This window comes from Octopus sinensis, linkage group LG29, assembly GCF_006345805.1.
Source record: "Octopus sinensis linkage group LG29, ASM634580v1, whole genome shotgun sequence".
Lineage (NCBI taxonomy): Eukaryota > Metazoa > Mollusca > Cephalopoda > Octopoda > Octopodidae > Octopus > Octopus sinensis.
Genome location: NC_043025.1, coordinates 10,890,043 through 10,910,042, shown reverse-complemented (window position 1 = coordinate 10,910,042; position 20,000 = coordinate 10,890,043). Strand labels below are relative to the sequence as shown.

Below are 20,000 nucleotides of genomic sequence, written 5' to 3'. Positions count from 1 at the left end.
TCTATCTATCTATCTATCTATCTATCTATCTATCAATCTATCTATCCATCAATCTGTCTATCTATCTCTCTACCTCTGTGTGCAGCCCTGTGTGGCTAACAAAGTAGCATGTCTGTCTGTCTGCCACTCCGTCTTTCTTTCAATGTGTCTCTTTCTAAGAGTGTCTGTCCGTCTATCCATCAATCTCTATATATATCTATTTCTCCTCTTCCCTCTCTCTCTCGGAGTGGCTGTGTGGTAAGTAGATTTCTTACCAGCCAGATGGTTCCGGGTTCAACCCCATTGCGTGTGGCACCTTGGGCAAGTGTCTTCTACTACAGCCTCGGGTCGACCAAAGCCTTGTGAGTAAATTTGGTAGACAGAAACTGAAAGAAGCCCATCATATATATGTATATGAGTATATAATCCCTCATCATATCTATGGAAATTCATATGGATTAGGTCACCTTCTCTGTGATGCTATCAAACTTTTTTAAAATTCTGTGATAAGACTGTACATCATCTTTAAAGAACTTTAATGAACTTTAGAAATCTGTTTATGTTAATTATCTACATTACTTCATGAGTATAGCCTCAAACACTAGGATGTCTAGAGATCTCACATGTATTTTAGCTGATGAGTACGGGACTCGTTTATATGCTGTAATCTTTGCAACTTTTAATAAAACCTGTCCTTGTATGAAACGATCGTACTAAAAACCTATCCATTCTTGTTGCTTCTTTCTCGCTTATAATCACCCCACATTACTGTATTGTTAAATCAGTATAGTTTTTTTTTGGTGCATCTAAGTTAGGTACCATATTCAAGTAAATTCATTTAAATTAACTTGAATCTTTATTGCTCTTTTATATATAATATATATATATCTATATATATATATATATATGTGTGTGTGTATAAGTTTGCGTGTCTGTGTTTGTATGTATGTATGTATATATATATATATATATATATCCATCCATCCAACTATCTATCTATCTATCTATCTATCTATCTATCTATCTATCTATCTATCTATCCATCTATCTATATATGTATATATATATATGCACATACACACACTCATCCTTGTTACTTGCGTGAATGTTGCGACCTATTCAAATGTAGAAACTCCGGGTTAATGTGCAGTAATTTGTGTAGTATAAGTAAATAAATGGAGTTGAACGAAGATGTTATTAAAATTCTTTTACTTTCGACATATGTTTCAAAGATGACATTGGTTTTATTCCAAAGGAATAAACGGTGTAAAATGCAATCTTCTCATCAGGAAAGAAAGAGAGCATATCTCAACAAGACATTATATATGTAGAAAGTAAAAGAATTTTAATAACATCTTCGTTCAACTCCATTTATTTACTTTTATATATATATATACACAAAACTTTGGTTGGTTCAAGGCTATAGTAGAAGACACTTGCCCAAGGTGCCATGCAGTGGGGCTGAACCCAAAATCAATTCGGGTGGGAAGCTAACTTCTTACCACACAGCCATACCTGCACCTATAAAAGAAATATGCCAAACACCAGATGTTGAATAGCTACTACTTTATTTATTCATTTATTTGCTTGTTTATATATTTATTTATATATTTATTTATTTATTTATTTTTTGCAGCAAAGTTCCCAGTTGTTGCAGGAATTCGTGTTGAGCAGAACAACCCTAAAAAGAAACGGAAACTCAGAATGTCTGATTTTTTGTGGACTTTTCTTCATAGATTTGGCTGTTGTTATTTGGGGTTGTGTGTATTTTGTCTTATCCTGAATATTGTGGTCCAATTATTATAAGAAAATATAACAATTTATCAGAAGAAACATGTGTGTGTTTTAAGATTTTATGTGGTATTTCTGGTCTTGGGGGGTGCGTTTGTCTTGTCCTGAAATATTTTGATCTAGATATTAGAAGAATATATAGGGATTTATGAGAAGACTGGTAGGAGAATAATAGAGAATTAGCAAAGGCGGATGTTTTCGGTTGGAACGGTAGTTTTTCTAGTGGTGTCATATGAAATTGTCTCCCATAATTATGACCCTAGTATCGATCTATTGCATTTCAATCTGTTTTAGGGTTAGGGGTGGGGGTAAGGGTATCTTTTTTTCTTCACAAATGTAAATAAACCCAATCTGTTTCTTAAACGAGGGACATATTCATACGGGTAAGGATGTTTTTTTACTTCAATGGACGTCATTGATTGGTTGAAATTGCAGAAATTGAAGAAAAGAAACAACAAATATCTTACAAACTATAGAATTTTCTCAATAAAGCCAAGAGAAAAAGATGTTTTATAAACGCATTCTACCAGAATACGAAGTTTAAAGTTTTTTAGTTACCTAGAAATTATGTTAAAAACTGCCGTTCAAACAGAAAAGATCCGCGAAGGCTGTTGGCAATTTAGAGAGGGGGGGTGAGTCATGTTGTGGGTTGATTCAGTAATGTGCTGGGAAGGATGGGACGGTGGTGGGTTGTGGTGGAGACAGGATTTGAAAGATCCTTAGGAGAGGGGGGTGGCGGAATTGGGAGCTGTTTACCATTCTGGGATCTGGTTGTAAGTGGGTACTGATTAGCAAGTGAGTGGCAGTGGGGAAAGAGGAAAATGCCTCTATTACAATTATTACAGCAACTACTGCTACTGCTACTAAACTACCAACACGACCACTTCTACTACTACCAATACTGGCGTTACCAATACAACACCATAGAGTCGAGGACCTACGCTATCTGACCAAATGAAGTAGGTAAGTAGGTAGGTAGGTAGATAAGATAGGTAGGTAGGTAGGTAGATGGGTAGGTATGTATGTAGGTAGGTATGTAGGTAGGTAGGTAGGTGGATGGGTAGGTAGGTAGGTTGGTAGGTAGGTAGATAAGATAGGTAGATAGGTAGGTGGGTAGGTAGGTAGGTACATGGGTAGGTATGTAGGTAGGTTGGTAGGTGGGTAGGTGGGTAGGTAGATAGGAAGATAGGTAGGTAGGTAGGTAGGTAATGGGTAGGTAGGTAGGTAGATTGGTAGGTAAGTAGGTAGGTAGGTAGATGGGTAGGTAGAGATGTAGGGAGGGAGGGAAGGGGGGAGGGAGGTATTTCACTTCTGTAAATTACCACTGGATTTTGCCACCTCACCAGTTTTGGCCTCTCTCCTGCTGCGTTCCATAATCCTTTTGGAAACAGAAACCATAACAGTTTGCTTTCACCATCCACCGGTGCGACGACCAATCTGCAGTTATCTTGTAACCCTCATTCACTCTTGTGACTTCTTTCGTCACACTCCTGTGACCTCATCAGTGGTCCTTTGCTTTCTTCTTTCTTATTTGTGTGTCTCTCCTTACTAACGGTCAGCCATTATTATTAATATCAGGAAATCAATATTAAATCAATATCTTCAGAAAGATATATATGTGTGTAGAAAAACCTGGGTTTTTTAGTAATATATATTTTATAATATATTATTATTGTTGTTGTATTTAGGAATGGTCATTTTGCCAGTTTAGCCAATAAAAAAACCCACACTATATATTTGGTGTTACTTTGCTTCAGCGTTATTTATTTTTTACATTAATCTTAATCTTATTTCAGCCAGAGTTCTTTCATCACACTCCTGTGACCTCATCAGTGGTCCTTTGCTTTCTTCTTTCTTATTTGTGTGTCTCTCCTTACTAACCGTCAGCCATTTTGTATTTCTAATTTATGTGTCTTCATTTGCGCATGCATATATCTCTATGTGCGCCTATGCTTAGTTTATATTTATCTCTCTTTTACTCTTTACTCTTTTACTTGTTTCAGTCATTTGACTGCGGCCATGCTGGAGTACCGCCTTTAGTCGAGCAAATCGACCCCGGGACTTATTCTTTGTAAGCCCAGTACTTATTCTATCGGTCTCTTTTGCCGAACCGCTAAGTGACGGGGTCGTAAACACACCAGCATCGGTTGTCAAGCAATGCTAGGGGGACAAACACAGACACACAAACATATACACACACACTTATATATATATATACATATATACGACAGGCTTCTTTTCAGTTTCTGTCTACCAAATCCACTCACAAGGCATTGGTCAGCCCGAGGCTATAGCAGAAGACACTTGCCCAAGATGCCACGCTGTGGGACTGAACCCGGAACCATGTGGTTGGTTAGCAAGCTACTTACCACACAGCCACTCCTGCACCTATATATATATATACATATATACGACAGGCTTCTTTCAGTTTCCGTCTACCAAATCCACTCACAAGGCATTGGTCGGCTTGGGGCTATAGCAGAAGACACTTGCCCAAGATGCCACGCTGTGGGACTGAACCCGGAACCATGTGGTTGGTTAGCAAGCTACTTACCACACAGCCACTCCTGCACCTATATATATATATACATATATACGACAGGCTTCTTTCAGTTTCCGTCTACCAAATCCACTCACAAGGCATTGGTCGGCTCGGGGCTATAGCAGAAGACACTTGCCCAAGATGCCATGCTGTGGGACTGAACCCGGAACCATGTGGTTGGTTAGCAAGCTACTTACCACACAGCCACTCCTGCACCTATATATATATACATATATACGACAGGCTTCTTTCAGTTTCTGTCTACCAAATCCACTCACAAGGCATTGGTCGGCTCGGGGCTATAGCAGAAGACACTTGCCCAAGATGCCACGCTGTGGGACTGAACCCGGAACCATGTGGTTGGTTAGCAAGCTACTTACCACACAGCCACTCCTGCGCCTACTTATGTTTATATTGTTCCAATATATACTGCCTATACAACACTGTGAATTAGATGAATAGAAAAATACATAATTGGTGGGGATTGTTGTGTGTGTGAAATCGAAGGAGAAAAAAGTCGTGTGAGACAGAGAGAGAAGTGGAGAACTTACCATTGCATTATAGTTTAGTCTTCCAACATTTGTTCCCTTAAACGATCCCTGTTTTAATTCATGCATTGTTCTGGTAAGGTTTTTGTTTCAATACAAAAAAGATAAACTTCGATGTTTATTAATATAGATTTATTAATTTGCATTGAGTAGCCAGAGTTTATAATTATATTTTCATTTATAAAAGATTACACGATTTTATTGATTTATATATATATATATATATATACATACATGCACACACACACACGTATATATATATGTATATGTATATATGATATATATATATATATATGATATATATACATATATATGTATATATATGATATATATACATATGATATAATACATATATATGTATATATATGATATATATACATATGATATATACATATTATATATGATATATATACATATATATGTATATATATACATATGATATATATACATATATGTATGATATATATATATATATGATATATATACATATATATATATATATAGTATGCATGTATGATATATATATTATATATATACATACATTATATATATGATATATATACATATATATGTATATATATGATATATATACATATGATATAATACATATATGTATGATATATATATATATGATATATATATATATATATATATATGTATGCATGCATGTATGTATGATATATATATATATACATACATACATACATACATACATACATACATACATATACATATATATATATATATATATATATATCTGTGTAGCTGTTGGCTACAAATGCGGTTATTAATGGTGATATGACGGAGGATTTCTTGTGAGCAACAGGCAGACTGTATTTGACTGAATCAATAGATTACTGAGCAATATTTTCATGATCTAAATAGCGATATTCTCTCCGTTTCCAGCTGAAGGCGGTTACCTCCTGAGTTTCTCGTCATGCGTTTAACCATATTAACAAAAATTATTGTATCGAATATGTTGATTATGTATATTAAGTAAAAAAGAAAGGGACCTTTTCGGTTTGAACGGCAGTTTTTCAACATAATTTCTAGGTAATTAAAAAATTTTAAACTTCGTATACTGGTAGAATGTGTTTATAAAACATCTTTTTCTCTTGGCTTTATTGAGAAAATCCTATAGTTTGTAAGATATTTGTTGGTTTTTTTTCTTCAATTTCTGCAATTTCAACCAATCACTGATGTCCATTGAGGTAAAAAACATTCTGTGCTGTATGAATATGTTCCTCGTTTAAGGAACAGGATCTTTTCGGTTTGAACGGCAGTTTTTAACGTAATTTCTAGGTAATTAAAAAATTTTAAACTTCGTATACTGGTAGAATGTGTTTATAGAACATCTTTTTCTCTTGGCTTTATTGAGAAAATTCTATAGTTTGTAAGATATTTGTTGGTTTTTTTCTTCAATTTCTGCAATTTCAACCAATCAGTGACATATATTGTGGTTAAAAAACATTCTGTGCTGTATGAATATGTCCCTCGTTTGGATCTTTTCGGTTTGAACGGCAGTTTTTAACATAATTTCTAGGTAATTAAAAAATTTTAAACTTCGTATACTTGTAGAATGTGTTTATAAAACATCTTTTTCTCTTGGCTTTATTGAGAAAATTCTATAGTTTGTAAGATATTTGTTGGCTTTTTTCTTCAATTTCTGCAATTTCAACCAATCACTGATGTCCATTGAGGTAAAAAACATTCTGTGCTGTATGAATATGTTTCTCGTTTAAGGAACAGGATCTTTTCGGTTTGAACGGCAGTTTTTAACATAATTTCTAGGTAATTAAAAAAGTTTAAACTTCGTATACTTGTAGAATGTGTTTATAAAACATCTTTTTATCTTGGCTTTATTGAGAAAATTCTATAGTTTGTAAGATATTTGTTGGTTTTTTTCTTCAATTTCTGCAATTTCAACCAATCACTGATGTCCATTGAGGTAAAAAACATTCTGTGCTGTATGAATATGTTCCTCGTTTAAGGAACAGGATCTTTTCGGTTTGAACGGCAGTTTTTAACATAATTTCTAGGTAATTAAAAATTTTAAACTTCGTATACTGGTAGAATGTGTTTATAAAACATCTTTTTCTCTTGGCTTTATTGAGAAAATTCTATAGTTTGTAAGATATTTGTTGGTTTTTTTCTTCAATTTCTGCAATTTCAACCAATCACTGACGTATATTGAGGTTAAAAAACATTCTGTGCCGTATGAATATGTCCCTCGTTTGGATCTTTTCGGTTTGAACAGCAGTTTTTAACATAATTTCTAGGTAATTAAAAAATTTTAAACTTCGTATACTTGTAGAATGTGTTTATAAAACATCTTTTTCTCTTGGCTTTATTGAGAAAATTCTATAGTTTGTAAGATATTTGCTGGTTTTTTTCTTCAATTTCTGCAATTTCAACCAATCACTGATGTCCATTGAGGTAAAAAACATTCTGTGCTGTATGAATATGTTTCTCGTTTAAGGAACAGGATCTTTTCGTTTGAACGGCAGTTTTTAACATAATTTCTAGGTAATTAAAAAATTTTAAACTTCGTACACTGGTAGAATGTGTTTATAGAACATCTTTTTTTTCTTGGCTTTATTGAGAAAATTCTATAGTTTGTAAGATATTGTTGGTTTTTTTTCTTCAATTTCTGCAATTTCAACCAATCACTGACGTATATTGAGGTTAAAATACATTCTGTGCCGTATGAATATGTCCCTCATTTAAGAAACAGGGATTTTTTCGGTTTGAACGGCAGTTTTTAACATATTTTCTAGGTAATTAAAAAATTTTAAACTTCGTATACTGGTAGAATGTGTTTATAAAACATCTTTTTCTCTTGGCTTTATTGAGAAAATTCTATAGTTTGTAAGATATTTATTGTTTTTTTTCTTCAATTTCTGCAATTTCAACCAATCAATGACTGTCTATTGAGGTTAAAATACATTCTGTGCCGTATGAATATGTCCCTCGTTTGGATCTTTTCGGTTTGAACGGCAGTTTTTAACATAATTTCTAGGTAATTAAAAAATTTTAAACTTCGTATACTTGTAGAATGTGTTTATAAAACATCTTTTTCTCTTGGCTTTATTGAGAAAATTCTATAGTTTGTAAGATATTTGTTGGTTTTTTTCTTCAATTTCTGCAATTTCAACCAATCACTGACGTATATTGAGGTTAAAAAACATTCTGTGCCGTATGAATATGTCCCTCGTTTGGATCTTTTCGGTTTGAACAGCAGTTTTTAACATAATTTCTAGGTAATTAAAAAATTTTAAACTTCGTATACTTGTAGAATGTGTTTATAAAACATCTTTTTCTCTTGGCTTTATTGAGAAAATTCTATAGTTTGTAAGATATTTGCTGGTTTTTTTCTTCAATTTCTGCAATTTCAACCAATCACTGATGTCCATTGAGGTAAAAAACATTCTGTGCTGTATGAATATGTTTCTCGTTTAAGGAACAGGATCTTTTCGGTTTGAACGGCAGTTTTTAACATAATTTCTAGGTAATTAAAAAATTTTAAACTTCGTACACTGGTAGAATGTGTTTATAGAACATCTTTTTTTTCTTGGCTTTATTGAGAAAATTCTATAGTTTGTAAGATATTTGTTGGTTTTTTTCTTCAATTTCTGCAATTTCAACCAATCACTGACGTATATTGAGGTTAAAATACATTCTGTGCCGTATGAATATGTCCCTCATTTAAGAAACAGGGATTTTTTCGGTTTGAACGGCAGTTTTTTAACATATTTTCTAGGTAATTAAAAAATTTTAAACTTCGTATACTGGTAGAATGTGTTTATAAAACATCTTTTTCTCTTGGCTTTATTGAGAAAATTCTATAGTTTGTAAGATATTTATTGTTTTTTTTCTTCAATTTCTGCAATTTCAACAAATCAATGACTGTCTATTGAGGTTAAAATACATTCTGTGCCGTATGAATATGTCCCTCGTTTGGATCTTTTCAGTTTGAACGGCAGTTTTTAACATAATTTCTAGGTAATTAAAAAATTTTAAACTTCGTATACTTGTAGAATGTGTTTATAAAACATCTTTTTCTCTTGGCTTTATTGAGAAAATTCTATAGTTTGTAAGATATTTGTTGGTTTTTTTCTTCAATTTCTGCAATTTCAACCAATCACTGATGTCCATTGAGGTAAAAAACATTCTGTGCTGTATGAATATGTTCCTCGTTTAAGGAACAGGGATCTTTTCGGTTTGGACGGCAGGTTTTAACATAATTTCTAGGTAATTAAAAAATTTTAAACTTCGTATACTTGTAGAATGTGTTTATAAAACATCTTTTTCTCTTGGCTTTATTAAGAAAATTCTATAGTTTGTAAGATATTTGTTGGTTTTTTTCTTCAATTTCTGCAATTTCAACCAATCACTGACGTATATTGAGGTTAAAAAACATTCTGTGCCGTATGAATATGTCCCTCGTTTGGATCTTTTCGGTTTGAACGGCAGTTTTTAACATAATTTCTAGGTAATTAAAAAATTTTAAACTTCGTATACTTGTAGAATGTGTTTATAAAACATCTTTTTCTCTTGGCTTTATTGAGAAAATTCTATAATTTGTAAGATATTTGTTGTTTTTTTCTTCAATTTCTGCAATTTCAACCAATCAATGACTGTCTATTGAGGTAAAAAACATTCTGTGCCGTATAACTATGTCCTTCGTTTAAGAAACAGATTGGGTTTATTTACATTTGTGAAGAAAAAAGATACCCTTCCCCCAAACCCTAACCCCAAAACAGATTGAAATGTAATAGATCGATACAAGGGTCATAATTATGGGTGACAATTTCATATGACATCGCTAGAAAAAAACTGCCGTTTAAACCGTAAAGATCCAAAGAAAGAATAAAAATAAATTAAGAAACGCATTGAGAGATATAAAGAAGAGAATATGGAAAAATGTAGAGAAGGGGAGGGGGACTGACTGTAATAAGGCACAGGATAAGTAAAAATTGATTTATTGTAAGATATAAAATTAAAGTGGAGGCGCAATGGCCCAGTGGTTAGGGCAGCGGACTCGCGATCGTAGGATCGCGGTTTCGATTCCCAGACTGGGCGTTGTGAGTGTTTATTGAGCGAAAACACCTAAAAGCTCCACGAGGCTCCGGCAGGGGATGGTGGTGATCCCTGCTGTACTCTTTCACCACAACTTTCTCTCACTCTTACTTCCTGTTTCTGTTGTACCTGTATTTCAAGGGGCCGGCCTTGTCACTCTCTGTGTCACGCTGAATATCCCAGAGAACTACGTTAAGGGTACACGTGTCTGTGGAGTGCTCAGCCACTTACACGTTAATTTCACGAGCAGGCTGTTCCGTTGATCGGATAAACCGGAACCCTCGTCGTCGTAACCGACGGAGTGCTTTCCATAGAATTAAAACAAAAATTGAGATAAGGAACGTAACTCAAAAAGGGTAAAAGATCTGCAGTTAAGCGGCGAATTACTGAATGTCATTCACACACACATACACATACACACACGATAGAAGAAGAAATAAATCACTGAACGAAATTTTCTTCCTGTTTGACATAGTAACAAAGAATTTATCGGCAATTGACGTAGTAGTGGTTGTATAAAATGTGCTTTACTATAGTTGACTATAGAAAAATTATGTTAGATAAAATTTTGTATTGCTTTTAATAGAAACTAGCAGTATCGCCCGGCGTTGCTCGGGTTTTTAAGGGAAATAACTATATAAGCATTTTTAGAGAGTTATAGCCAAAAAATTGCAAAAAAATGCATTAAAAATGGTAAAAAAATGATGGTAAATTTTTTTTTAAATCGTTGACTCATCGTAGACATTTTTAGAGAGTTACTTCCCTTATATAATAGCGAAAAAATGCATTAAAACGGAAAAAATTATGGTAATTTTTTTTTAAATCGTAGACTCATCGTAGATGCGCGCTAATACCCAGAAGGGCTCGATATGAATCACGACTATAAGATACCCGCTTTTGGTTAAACTGCACCACAAAATGTGGGAGTAGTTAGGAATCTAAATCGTAGGAGACAGACAGCACACAACCTCACTTTTATATATAAAGATTACAATTTGACACTCGCGGTGTCTAATATTATTACTTTGTGTAATTTGATTTGATTTGGTGGAGCTGTTTGAGAAAGCAGAGGAATGAGAGATAGACAAACAGACAGGCAGATAGAGAAAATCTCTATATATAAAACTGTAGTTGTGTGAGTGTCTGTCCTCTTCGATTTAGATTCCTAACTACTCCCACATTTTGCGGTGCAGTTTAACCAAATTCGGGTATCTTATAGTCATGATTCATATCGAGCCCGTCTGCATATTAGCGCGCGTCTACGATGAGTCTACGATTTTAAAAATAATTTAACATCATTTTTTATTCCATTTTAATGCATATTTTTTCGTGTGTCGATGGCGGCGGAGTTGGCGTCCATGGTCACACCTGCACCTGTTTGCTTCTCCCCCTTCTTCCATCCCTCGTGAAGCTGTGGGGAAGGGAGTGTAAGGAAATCAACGTCGTAAAGCATTGTCAAGGAGACCAGCGTTCTTTTAGAACAACGACTTCACGGCTTGAAGACACCAAAATTACCATCATTTTTTATTCCATTTTTAATGCATTTTTTTTGCTATTTTTTAGCTATAACTCACTAAAAATGCTTATATAGTTATTTCCCTTACAAACCTGAGCAACGCCGGGCGATACTGCTAGGATGTTATATATTGAGAGATTAAAAATTTAGGACATTTTATTTAAGGCCACCTAACGAGTTTATATTAACTTTTCATGAAGAAATATTGTTCCGAAGAATATTTAGCCATTGTAATTAGCATAATATATTATTACCGATATATGCCGATAGTTGAATTCGTAGTTTCTGGAAATGATTCCCATGTCCTTTAAGCGATATTAACAATTACCGCTAAGCTTTCGTTTTCTTTCTCCAACAAAGAAATAGACTTTTTGTATACATCACCTCTTAACGGATATAACATGGATTTATAAAAGATATTCATCCCCAAGTATCACTGTACACAATTACTGTATAAAGATGATTCCTTTTGCAAATATTCAGCAACTTCCCAAATGTAGGTGTAAGATTCCTGCCAAAGAAATAATTATTAAATATATGAATTAATTAATGAAATTGGATTGAAATTACTCAATACCTAATTATTTGTTTTACTGTATCCTTTGCAAAGTTCCATCCTCTTTCACTAATATTATCGAGATTAATATAATGGTAATATACAGATTCCATTTAGTAACATATAAATGTCTTCACTCGATGGTCAACCACTGGTGACCGTACGTTCCCGACTAAACATTATTTGATAAGAATAAATTTCACAGGCGCAGGAGTGGATGTGTGGTAAGTAGCTTGCTTACGAACCACATGGTTCCGAGTTCAGTCCCACGGTGTGGCACCTTGGGTAAGTGTCTTCTATTATAGCCTCGGGCCGACCAAAGCCTTGTGAGTGGATTTGGTAGACGGAAACTGAAAAGAAGCCTGTCGTGTAGGAGTGGCTGTGTGGTAAGTAGCTTGCTTACGAACCACAGGGTTCCGGTTTCAGTCCCACTGTGTGGCACGTTGGGTAAGTGTCTTCTACTATAGCCTCGGGCCGACCAAAGCCTTGTGAGTAGATTTGGTAGACGGAAACTGAAAGGCGGCGAGCTGGCAGAATCGTTAGCACGCTGGGCGAAAATTCTTAGCGGTATTTCGTCTGTCGTTACATTCTGAGTTCAAATTCCGCCGAGGTCGACTTTGCCTTTCATCCTTTCGGGGTCGATCAAATAAGCACCAGTTATGCACTGGGGTCGATGTAATCGATTTAATCCCTTTGTCTGTCCTTGTTTGTATTCTCTATGTTTAGCCCCTTGTGGGCAATAAAGAAATAGGAAACTGAAAGAAGCCCGTCGTATATATGTATATATATATATATGCGTGTGTGTGTTTGTGTGTCTGTGTTTGTCCCCCTAGCATTGCTCGACAACCGATGCTGGTGTGTTTATGTCCCCGTTACTTAGCGGTTCGACAAAAAGAGACCGATAGAATAAGTACTGGGCTTACAAAAAGAATAAGTCCCGGGGTCGAGTTGCTCGATTAAAGGCGGTGCTCCAGCCTTGCCGCAGTCAAATGACTGAAACAAGTAAAAGAGTAAACTTAGCAGTTCAGCAAAAGATACCGATAGAATAAGTACTGGGCTTACAAAAAGAATAAGTCCCGGGGTCGAGTTGCTCGATTAAAGGCGGTGCTCCAGCATGGCCGCAGTCAAATGACTGAAACAAGTAAAAGAGTAAAAGAGAGAGAGTAAGAGATGTACAGTTCAGTACTCAGCAAGTTTCCAGTGTAGGATAAGAAAGAAATCATCTGAAACTTAGTCACATGTTTATTAGGCGCATGGCTCAGTGGTTAGAGCGTCGAGCTTACGATCGTGAGGTTGTGAGCTCGAATCCCGGACCGGGCTGCGTGTTGTGTTCTTGAGCAAGGCACTTTATTTCACGTTGCTCCTGTTCACTCAGCTGTAGAAATGAGTTACGACGTCACAGGTGCCAAGCTGTATCGGCCCTTGCCTTTCCCTTGGATAACACTGGTGGCGTGGAGAGGGGAGGCCGGTATGCATGGGCGACTGCTGATCTTCCATAAAACAACCTTGCCCGGACTTGTGTCTAGGAGGGTAACTTTCTAGGTGCAATCCCATGGTCATTCATGACCGAAGGTGGTCTTTTAATGATCTTCGAACATGAAGAATTTTTCAGGAATGTGTTCCAATAACAGTAAACATTTGAAGAACAGATTTTCCCCTCCGCTATTTAGTAATGGAAGCACTCCGTCGGTTACGACGACGAGGGCTCCGGTTGATCCGAATCAACGGAACAGCCTGCTCGTGAAATTAACGCGTAACTGGCTGAGCACTCCACAGACACGTGCACCCTTAACGTAGTTCTCGGGGATATTCAGCGTGACACAGAGAGTGACAAGGCCGGCCCCTTGAAATACAGGTACAACAGAAACAGGAAGTAAGAGTGAGAGAAAGTTGTGGTGCAAGAGTACAGCAGGGATCACCACCATCCCCTGCCGGAGCCTCGTGGAGCTTTAGGTGTTTTCGCTCAATAAACACTTACAACGCCCGGCCTGGGAATCGAAACCACGATCCTACGACCGCGAGTCCGCTGCCCTAACCACAGGGCCATTGCGCCTCCACTGATATTTAGTAAACAGTAGCAACGGCAGTACATATTCTCAAAATTGGAAAGCTACAGAGAAGATTAGCGTGGCCCCTGCGCAAGGATGACATGCAAATTCGTGAAGCGTTCCATATTTTTTATAGGAAGGCGGCGAGCTGGCAGAAACGTTAGCACGCCGTTACGTTCTGAGTTGAAATTCCGCCGAGGTCGACTTTGCCTTTCATCCTTTCGGGGTCGATAACTTAAGTACCAGTTATGCACTGGAGTCGATGTAATCGACTTAATACCTATGCCTGTCCTTGTTTGTCCCCTCTGTGTTTAGCCCCTTGTGGGTAGTAAAGAAATAGGTATTTCGTCTGCCGCTACGTTCTGAGTTCAAATTCCGCCGAGGTCGACTTTGCCTTTCATCTTTTTGGGGTCGATTAAATTAAGTACCAGTTTCGCACTGGGTCGATATAACCGACTTGATCCGTTTGTCTGTCCTTGTTTGTCCCCTCTGTGTTTAGCCCTTTGTGTGGAGTAAAGAAATAGGTCTAGTATTTTAAAAAAGAAACGTGGCGAGCTGGCAGAACGTTAGCACGCCGGGCGAAATGCGTAGCCGTATTTCGTCTGCCGTTACGTTCTGAGTTCAAATTCCACCGAGGTCGACTTTGCCTTTCATCCTTTTGGGGTCGATTAAATTAAGTACCAGTTGCGCACTGGGGTCGATATAATAGATATTTAGTAAACACTTGGTTAAAGCACATAAAATTTAAAAAAAAATGTTGCTATACTTACACAGTTGGGTACTATTTCTGGTTGTATTTTCTTGATTAGTCGCACTAATCGTACTATGTTGATTACTGATTGACTGGTTATTGCATCTTTTAAAATGTGAGTGATGCACAGCAAACCACTTTTGTTGAAATTCGTGCTTTACATGAAAAAGGACGAGAATTATTGTACGTTTAAGAATGTGGGAATAATACATTCTAACAGTTCTATATTTAAAGACTTAAAAGACTCCGCCGGTTACGACGACAAGGGTCCCAGCTGATACGATCAACGGAACAGCTTGCTCGTGAAATTAACGTGCAAATGGCTGAGCATTCCACAGACACGTGTACCCTTAATGTAGTTCTCGGGGATAATCAGCGTGACACAGAGAGTGACAAGGCTGACCCTTTGAAATACAAGTACAACTCATTTTTGCCAGCTGAGTGGACTGGAGCAACGTGAAATAAAGTGTCTTGCTCAAGGACACAACGCGTCGCCGGGAATCGAACTCACAACCTTACGATCATGAGCCGAATGCCCTAACCACTAAGCCACGCGCCCTCACAGTTCTATATTTAAGAGATGAGGAATTACGTACATTATTTACATTATCCGTCACATGTGATCACGTGATCACGTGACCGACCAGACCATCAGATGTTGTTACACATCGCTGGTCACAATGCGCTTCGCATTGTTTTAGCCTTCGAATGACGCCACCCCGCTGGCTAAGCGAGCAGGCCAACAGAAGAAAGAGTGAGAGAAAGAGTGGTGAAAGAGTAGAGCAGGGATCGCCACCAGCCCCTGCCGGAGCCTCGTGGGGCTTTAAGGTGTTATCGCTCAATAAATACTCACAACGCCCGGTCTGGGAATCGAAACCGCGATCCTACGACCGCGAGTCCGCTGCCCTAACCACTGGGCCATTGCGCCTCCACAGGTACAACAGAAACAGGAAGTAAGAGTGAGAGAAAGTTGTGGTGAAAGAGTACAGCAGGGTTCACCACCATCCCCTGCCGGAGCCTCGTGGAGCTTTTAGGTGTTATCGCTCAATAAACACTCGCAACGTCCGGTCTGGGAATCAAAACCGCGATCCTACAACCGCGAGTCCGCTGCCCTAACCACTGGGCCATTGCGCCTCCACAGGTACAACAGAAACAGGAAGTAAGAGTGAGAGAAAGTTGTGGTGAAAGAGTACAGCAGGGATCACCATCATCCCCTGCCGGAGCCTCGTGGAGCTTTTAGGTGTTATCGCTCAATAAACACCCACAACGACCGGTCTGGGAATCGAAACCGTGATCCTACGACCGCGAGTCCGCTGCCCTAACCACTGGGCCATTGCGCCTCCACAGGTACAACAGAAACAGGAAGTAAGAGTGAGAGAAAGTTGTGAAAGAGTACAGCAGGGATCACCGCCACCCCCTGCCGGAGCCTCGTGGAGCTTTTAGGTGTTTTCGCTCAATAAACACTCAGAACGCCCAGTCTGGGAATCGAAACCGCGATCCTACGACCGCGAGTCCGCTGCCCTAACCACTGGGCCATTGCGCCTCCACCCGTCACATGTAAATAATGTAAATAAAATAGATTTTAACATTGTAAAATAATGATTTCTGACAAAATATCTCATTTACTCCCAATTATTTCAGTTCCATGGACATAGGTGCAGGAGTGGATGTGTGTTAAGTAGCTTGCATACCAACAACATGGTTCTGGGTTCAGTCCCACTGCATGTCACCTTGGACTTATAGACTATTTGTCTAAACCATGTTTTCTTCCCCCTTCGATCTTCTATTTGATCTCAAAAATTTGTCCTACGAAGAAAGGCTGAGGACGCTCGACCTTTATTATCTTGAAAAACGCCGCCGTGGTGATCTCATTCTCGCCCACAACATCATAAGCGGAAAGTGTAACCTCTCGAAAGAGCTGTTCTTCACTCCTGCTCCAGAGCATCGGCTGCGGGGTCATTCCGAAAAGCTCTACCTGCGACGTTTTCATCTCAATCGAAGGAGAGGAGCTTTCTCCTTCCGGGTTGCGGATCCGTGGAACAAGCTGCCAGACGAGATGGTGAAGATGCCGACGACCGCTTTGTTCAAAGCCTCCCTGGACCTCAAGTGGCCTAAACTCTTTACATGAACACCACCCTATACTTAACTCCATGTCCCCCTACATGGCCTTGCTATTTGCTTTTGAGCCAAATTAACTAACTAACTATTTGTTTATATTGTATCCCCTTGTTTTTCACTGCGTTGAAGATCGGTTGCCTTGATTCGAATGCCCTATGAAGATGAGGAATAATGATAAATTCTTGCATTTATGCTTAGACTGCATTCTGGTAATCTGATCAGAGACACTTGCTGCCGACCGCTCACCATCATTTTTATAATGCATTTTTTGCTCGGTTTATATAAGGGAAGTAACTCTCTAAAAAATGCTTATATAGTTATATAGCCAAGGAGAGACGGATTCAGTCAGCAGAACAGAAACGCCAGATGCGGAAAGCCAGAGTCACCTGCACCAATAGCACAGCCCCTACCCACTTTTGTCCCATGATGATAATGATGATGATGATGTCAATGGTCATCTTCGAACCGAAGGACGAACATCACTTTGTATCATACTAAAGAAGCTTTAAATATGGTCCAATTGATCTGCTGGTTAATCGATGTTTATCTCCATTTTCTAATTATTGATATATTGGCTCCTGATAAACTTTTGTTTATCCTATTGTCACCAACGCTTGACGTATTTGGTGCCCCTGCACACCCATTGCTCGGGGATAACACAGGTAACGGATACTGATAGTATATACGGATATTTTATCCCTTAGTCAGTTGCTACAACCGCTAACTCTCTCTCCCCCCTCTCTCTCTGTATATATAGATATACATACATACATACATACATATATATATACATATATATACAATATATATATATATAATATGAAAATGATGTACTAATAGGAAACCTCTATAAATGGCTGATGATTGCTCAACATTTTAAAACTGTTGTAATATTTACAATATTTGATAAAATGATGTAGCGTGAAACGATCGTACCAAATTACCGGAGATATGCTTGTTGCTTATTTTGAATGTGTGTATATATATATATATATATATATATTATATATATATATTGGCCAGCTCACTTAAGCCAGCGGGGTGGCGTCATTTGAAGGCTAAAACAATGCGAAGCGCATTGTGACCAGCGATGTGTAGCAACATCTGATAGCCTGGTCGAAACAGAAACAGAAATATATATATATATTTATATCATATCTATGTCTGTCAACTTGCATCTCATCTTTGTCTCTCACCTCACATACATCCTTAAATATAAAACCGAAGTTGTGTGAGAGTCTGTCTCCTCCGATTTAGATTCCTAACTACTCCCACATTTTAACTAAAACCGGGTATCTTATAGTCGTGATTCATATCGAGCCCTTCTGGGTATTAGCGTCTACGATTTAAAAAAAAATTTACCATCATTTTTTCATTTTTTAATGCATTTTTTGCTCGGTTTATATAAGGGAAGTAACTCTCTAAAAATGCTTATATAGTTATTTCCCTTACAAACCCGAGCAACGCCGGGCGATACTGCTAGTACTTTATATATCCGTCCTTTTATATGTCACCTTGTATGTATACTCTCTAAATATCTGTCATATTGTATGTATAACTAGCAGTATCGCCCGGCGTTGCTCGGGTTTGTAAGGGAAATAACTATATAAGCATTTTTAGAGAGTTACTTCCCTTATAGATGCCAATTCGGGCTTTCTTAGCCATTTCTGTTTTGGTGTCTTCAAGCCATGAAGTCGTTGTTCTAAAAGAACGCTGGTCTCCTTGACAACGCTTTACGACGTTGATTTCCTTACACTCCCTTCCCCACAGCTTCACGAGGGAGGGAAGAAGGGGGAGAAGCAAACAGGTGCAGGTGTGACCATGGACGCCAACTCCGCCGCCATCGACACACGAAAAAATATGCATTAAAATGGAATAAAAAATGATGTTAAATTATTTTTAAAATCGTAGACTCATCGTAGACGCGCGCTAATAGCCAGACGGGCTCGATATGAATCACGACTATAAGATACCCGAATTTGATTAAACTGCACCGCAAAATGTGGGAGTAGTTAGGAATCTAAATCGAAGGGGACAGACACTCACACAACTACAGTTTTATATATATAGATTTCTATGTTCCTTTACGGAGTCGTATGACTGCCGTTACAATCAATCAATATTCGCACTTACCCCGAATGCACGGTGAATTTTTTATTGACCTCCTTCTCCTGATGGGCGCTCAGTATATTGCTCAGTTTTAATATGTCGGCACATGATGGATATTTTCTGTCCATCCATATGGTAACTAGGAAGTGGTTCATCAGATACTCTTCGATCCTCGACTGTAATATGAAAAGAAATAGTAGTGACCATAATGTGAATAAAACCCGAAAGAAAATATTTACGTTATATTTTCTGGATTGATTCAATTGCAGTAAGTTTGTTCCTACTCTTTTACCCTTTTAGTCTTTTACTCTTTTACTCTTTTTACTCTTTTACTTGTTTCAGTCATTTGACTGCGGCCATGCTGGAGCACCGCCTTTAGTCGAGCAAATCGACCCCGGGACTTATTCTTTTGTAAGCCCAGTACTTATTCTATCGGATCTCTTTTGCCGAACCGCAAAGTGACGGGGACGTAAACACAGCAGCATCGGTTGTCAAGCAATGCTAGGGGGAGACAAACACAGACACACAAACACAGAGACACACACACACACACACACACACACACATATATATACGATGGGCTTCTTTCAGTTTCCGTCTACCAAATCCACTCACAAGGCTTTGGTCGGCCCGAGGCTATAGTAGAAGACACTTGCCCAAGGTGCCACGCAGTGGGACTGAACCCGGAACCATGTGGTTGGTAAGCAAGCTACTTACCACACAGCCACTCCTGCGCCTTTCTTTAATTATGCTATAATTACCTTTTAAAAAGTGGAATTATTTTATAAAAATCAACAAAAAATACCAAACTTGCCTTTTTTTTGTTATCAAACTTAACCTTTAAAACACTATGTATGCAGATTTTTTTATCCTCAAAAGTAACTAGTTTTAGGAGATATGGTCCAATTTTAACAGATTCGTTCAGTGTCCTTGGCAAGTAGTTAGGTGGATCCTATGCGGAAG

The 20,000-nt window shown here is 37.8% G+C and overlaps 1 protein-coding gene, 1 long non-coding RNA gene and 1 other non-coding gene across 4 annotated transcripts in view; 2 read left to right on the top strand and 1 right to left on the bottom strand.

Annotated features, from left to right (window-relative positions):
- Positions 1-2,096, top strand: part of LOC115226212 — an 11,193-nt gene extending 9,097 nt beyond the window's left edge. Inside the window, exon 4 of one of the 2 annotated variants that reach the window (XR_003883011.2) lies at positions 1,628-2,096. This is a non-coding gene — a long non-coding RNA (uncharacterized LOC115226212). Of the gene's footprint in view, positions 1-1,615 lie in introns of both variants that reach the window. The other variant, XR_003883010.2, reaches the window with a different exon arrangement.
- Positions 2,097-11,805: 9,709 nt separating this feature from the next.
- Positions 11,806-20,000, bottom strand: part of LOC115226024 (receptor-type tyrosine-protein phosphatase T-like) — a 92,115-nt gene continuing 83,920 nt past the window's right edge. Inside the window, exons 25-28 of the mRNA XM_036514805.1 lie at positions 19,852-19,989; positions 19,062-19,213; positions 14,830-14,965; positions 11,806-11,966 (exon numbers count right to left, since the gene is read on the bottom strand). Coding sequence (XP_036370698.1) covers positions 11,889-11,966; positions 14,830-14,965; positions 19,062-19,213; positions 19,852-19,989 — 504 coding nt within the window. The 3' untranslated portion in view covers positions 11,806-11,888. The remainder of the gene's footprint in view (positions 11,967-14,829; positions 14,966-19,061; positions 19,214-19,851; positions 19,990-20,000) is intronic.
- Positions 14,086-14,190, top strand: LOC115226256. Its single transcript, XR_003883019.1, has one exon. It is a non-coding gene; the product is annotated as a U6 spliceosomal RNA (small nuclear RNA).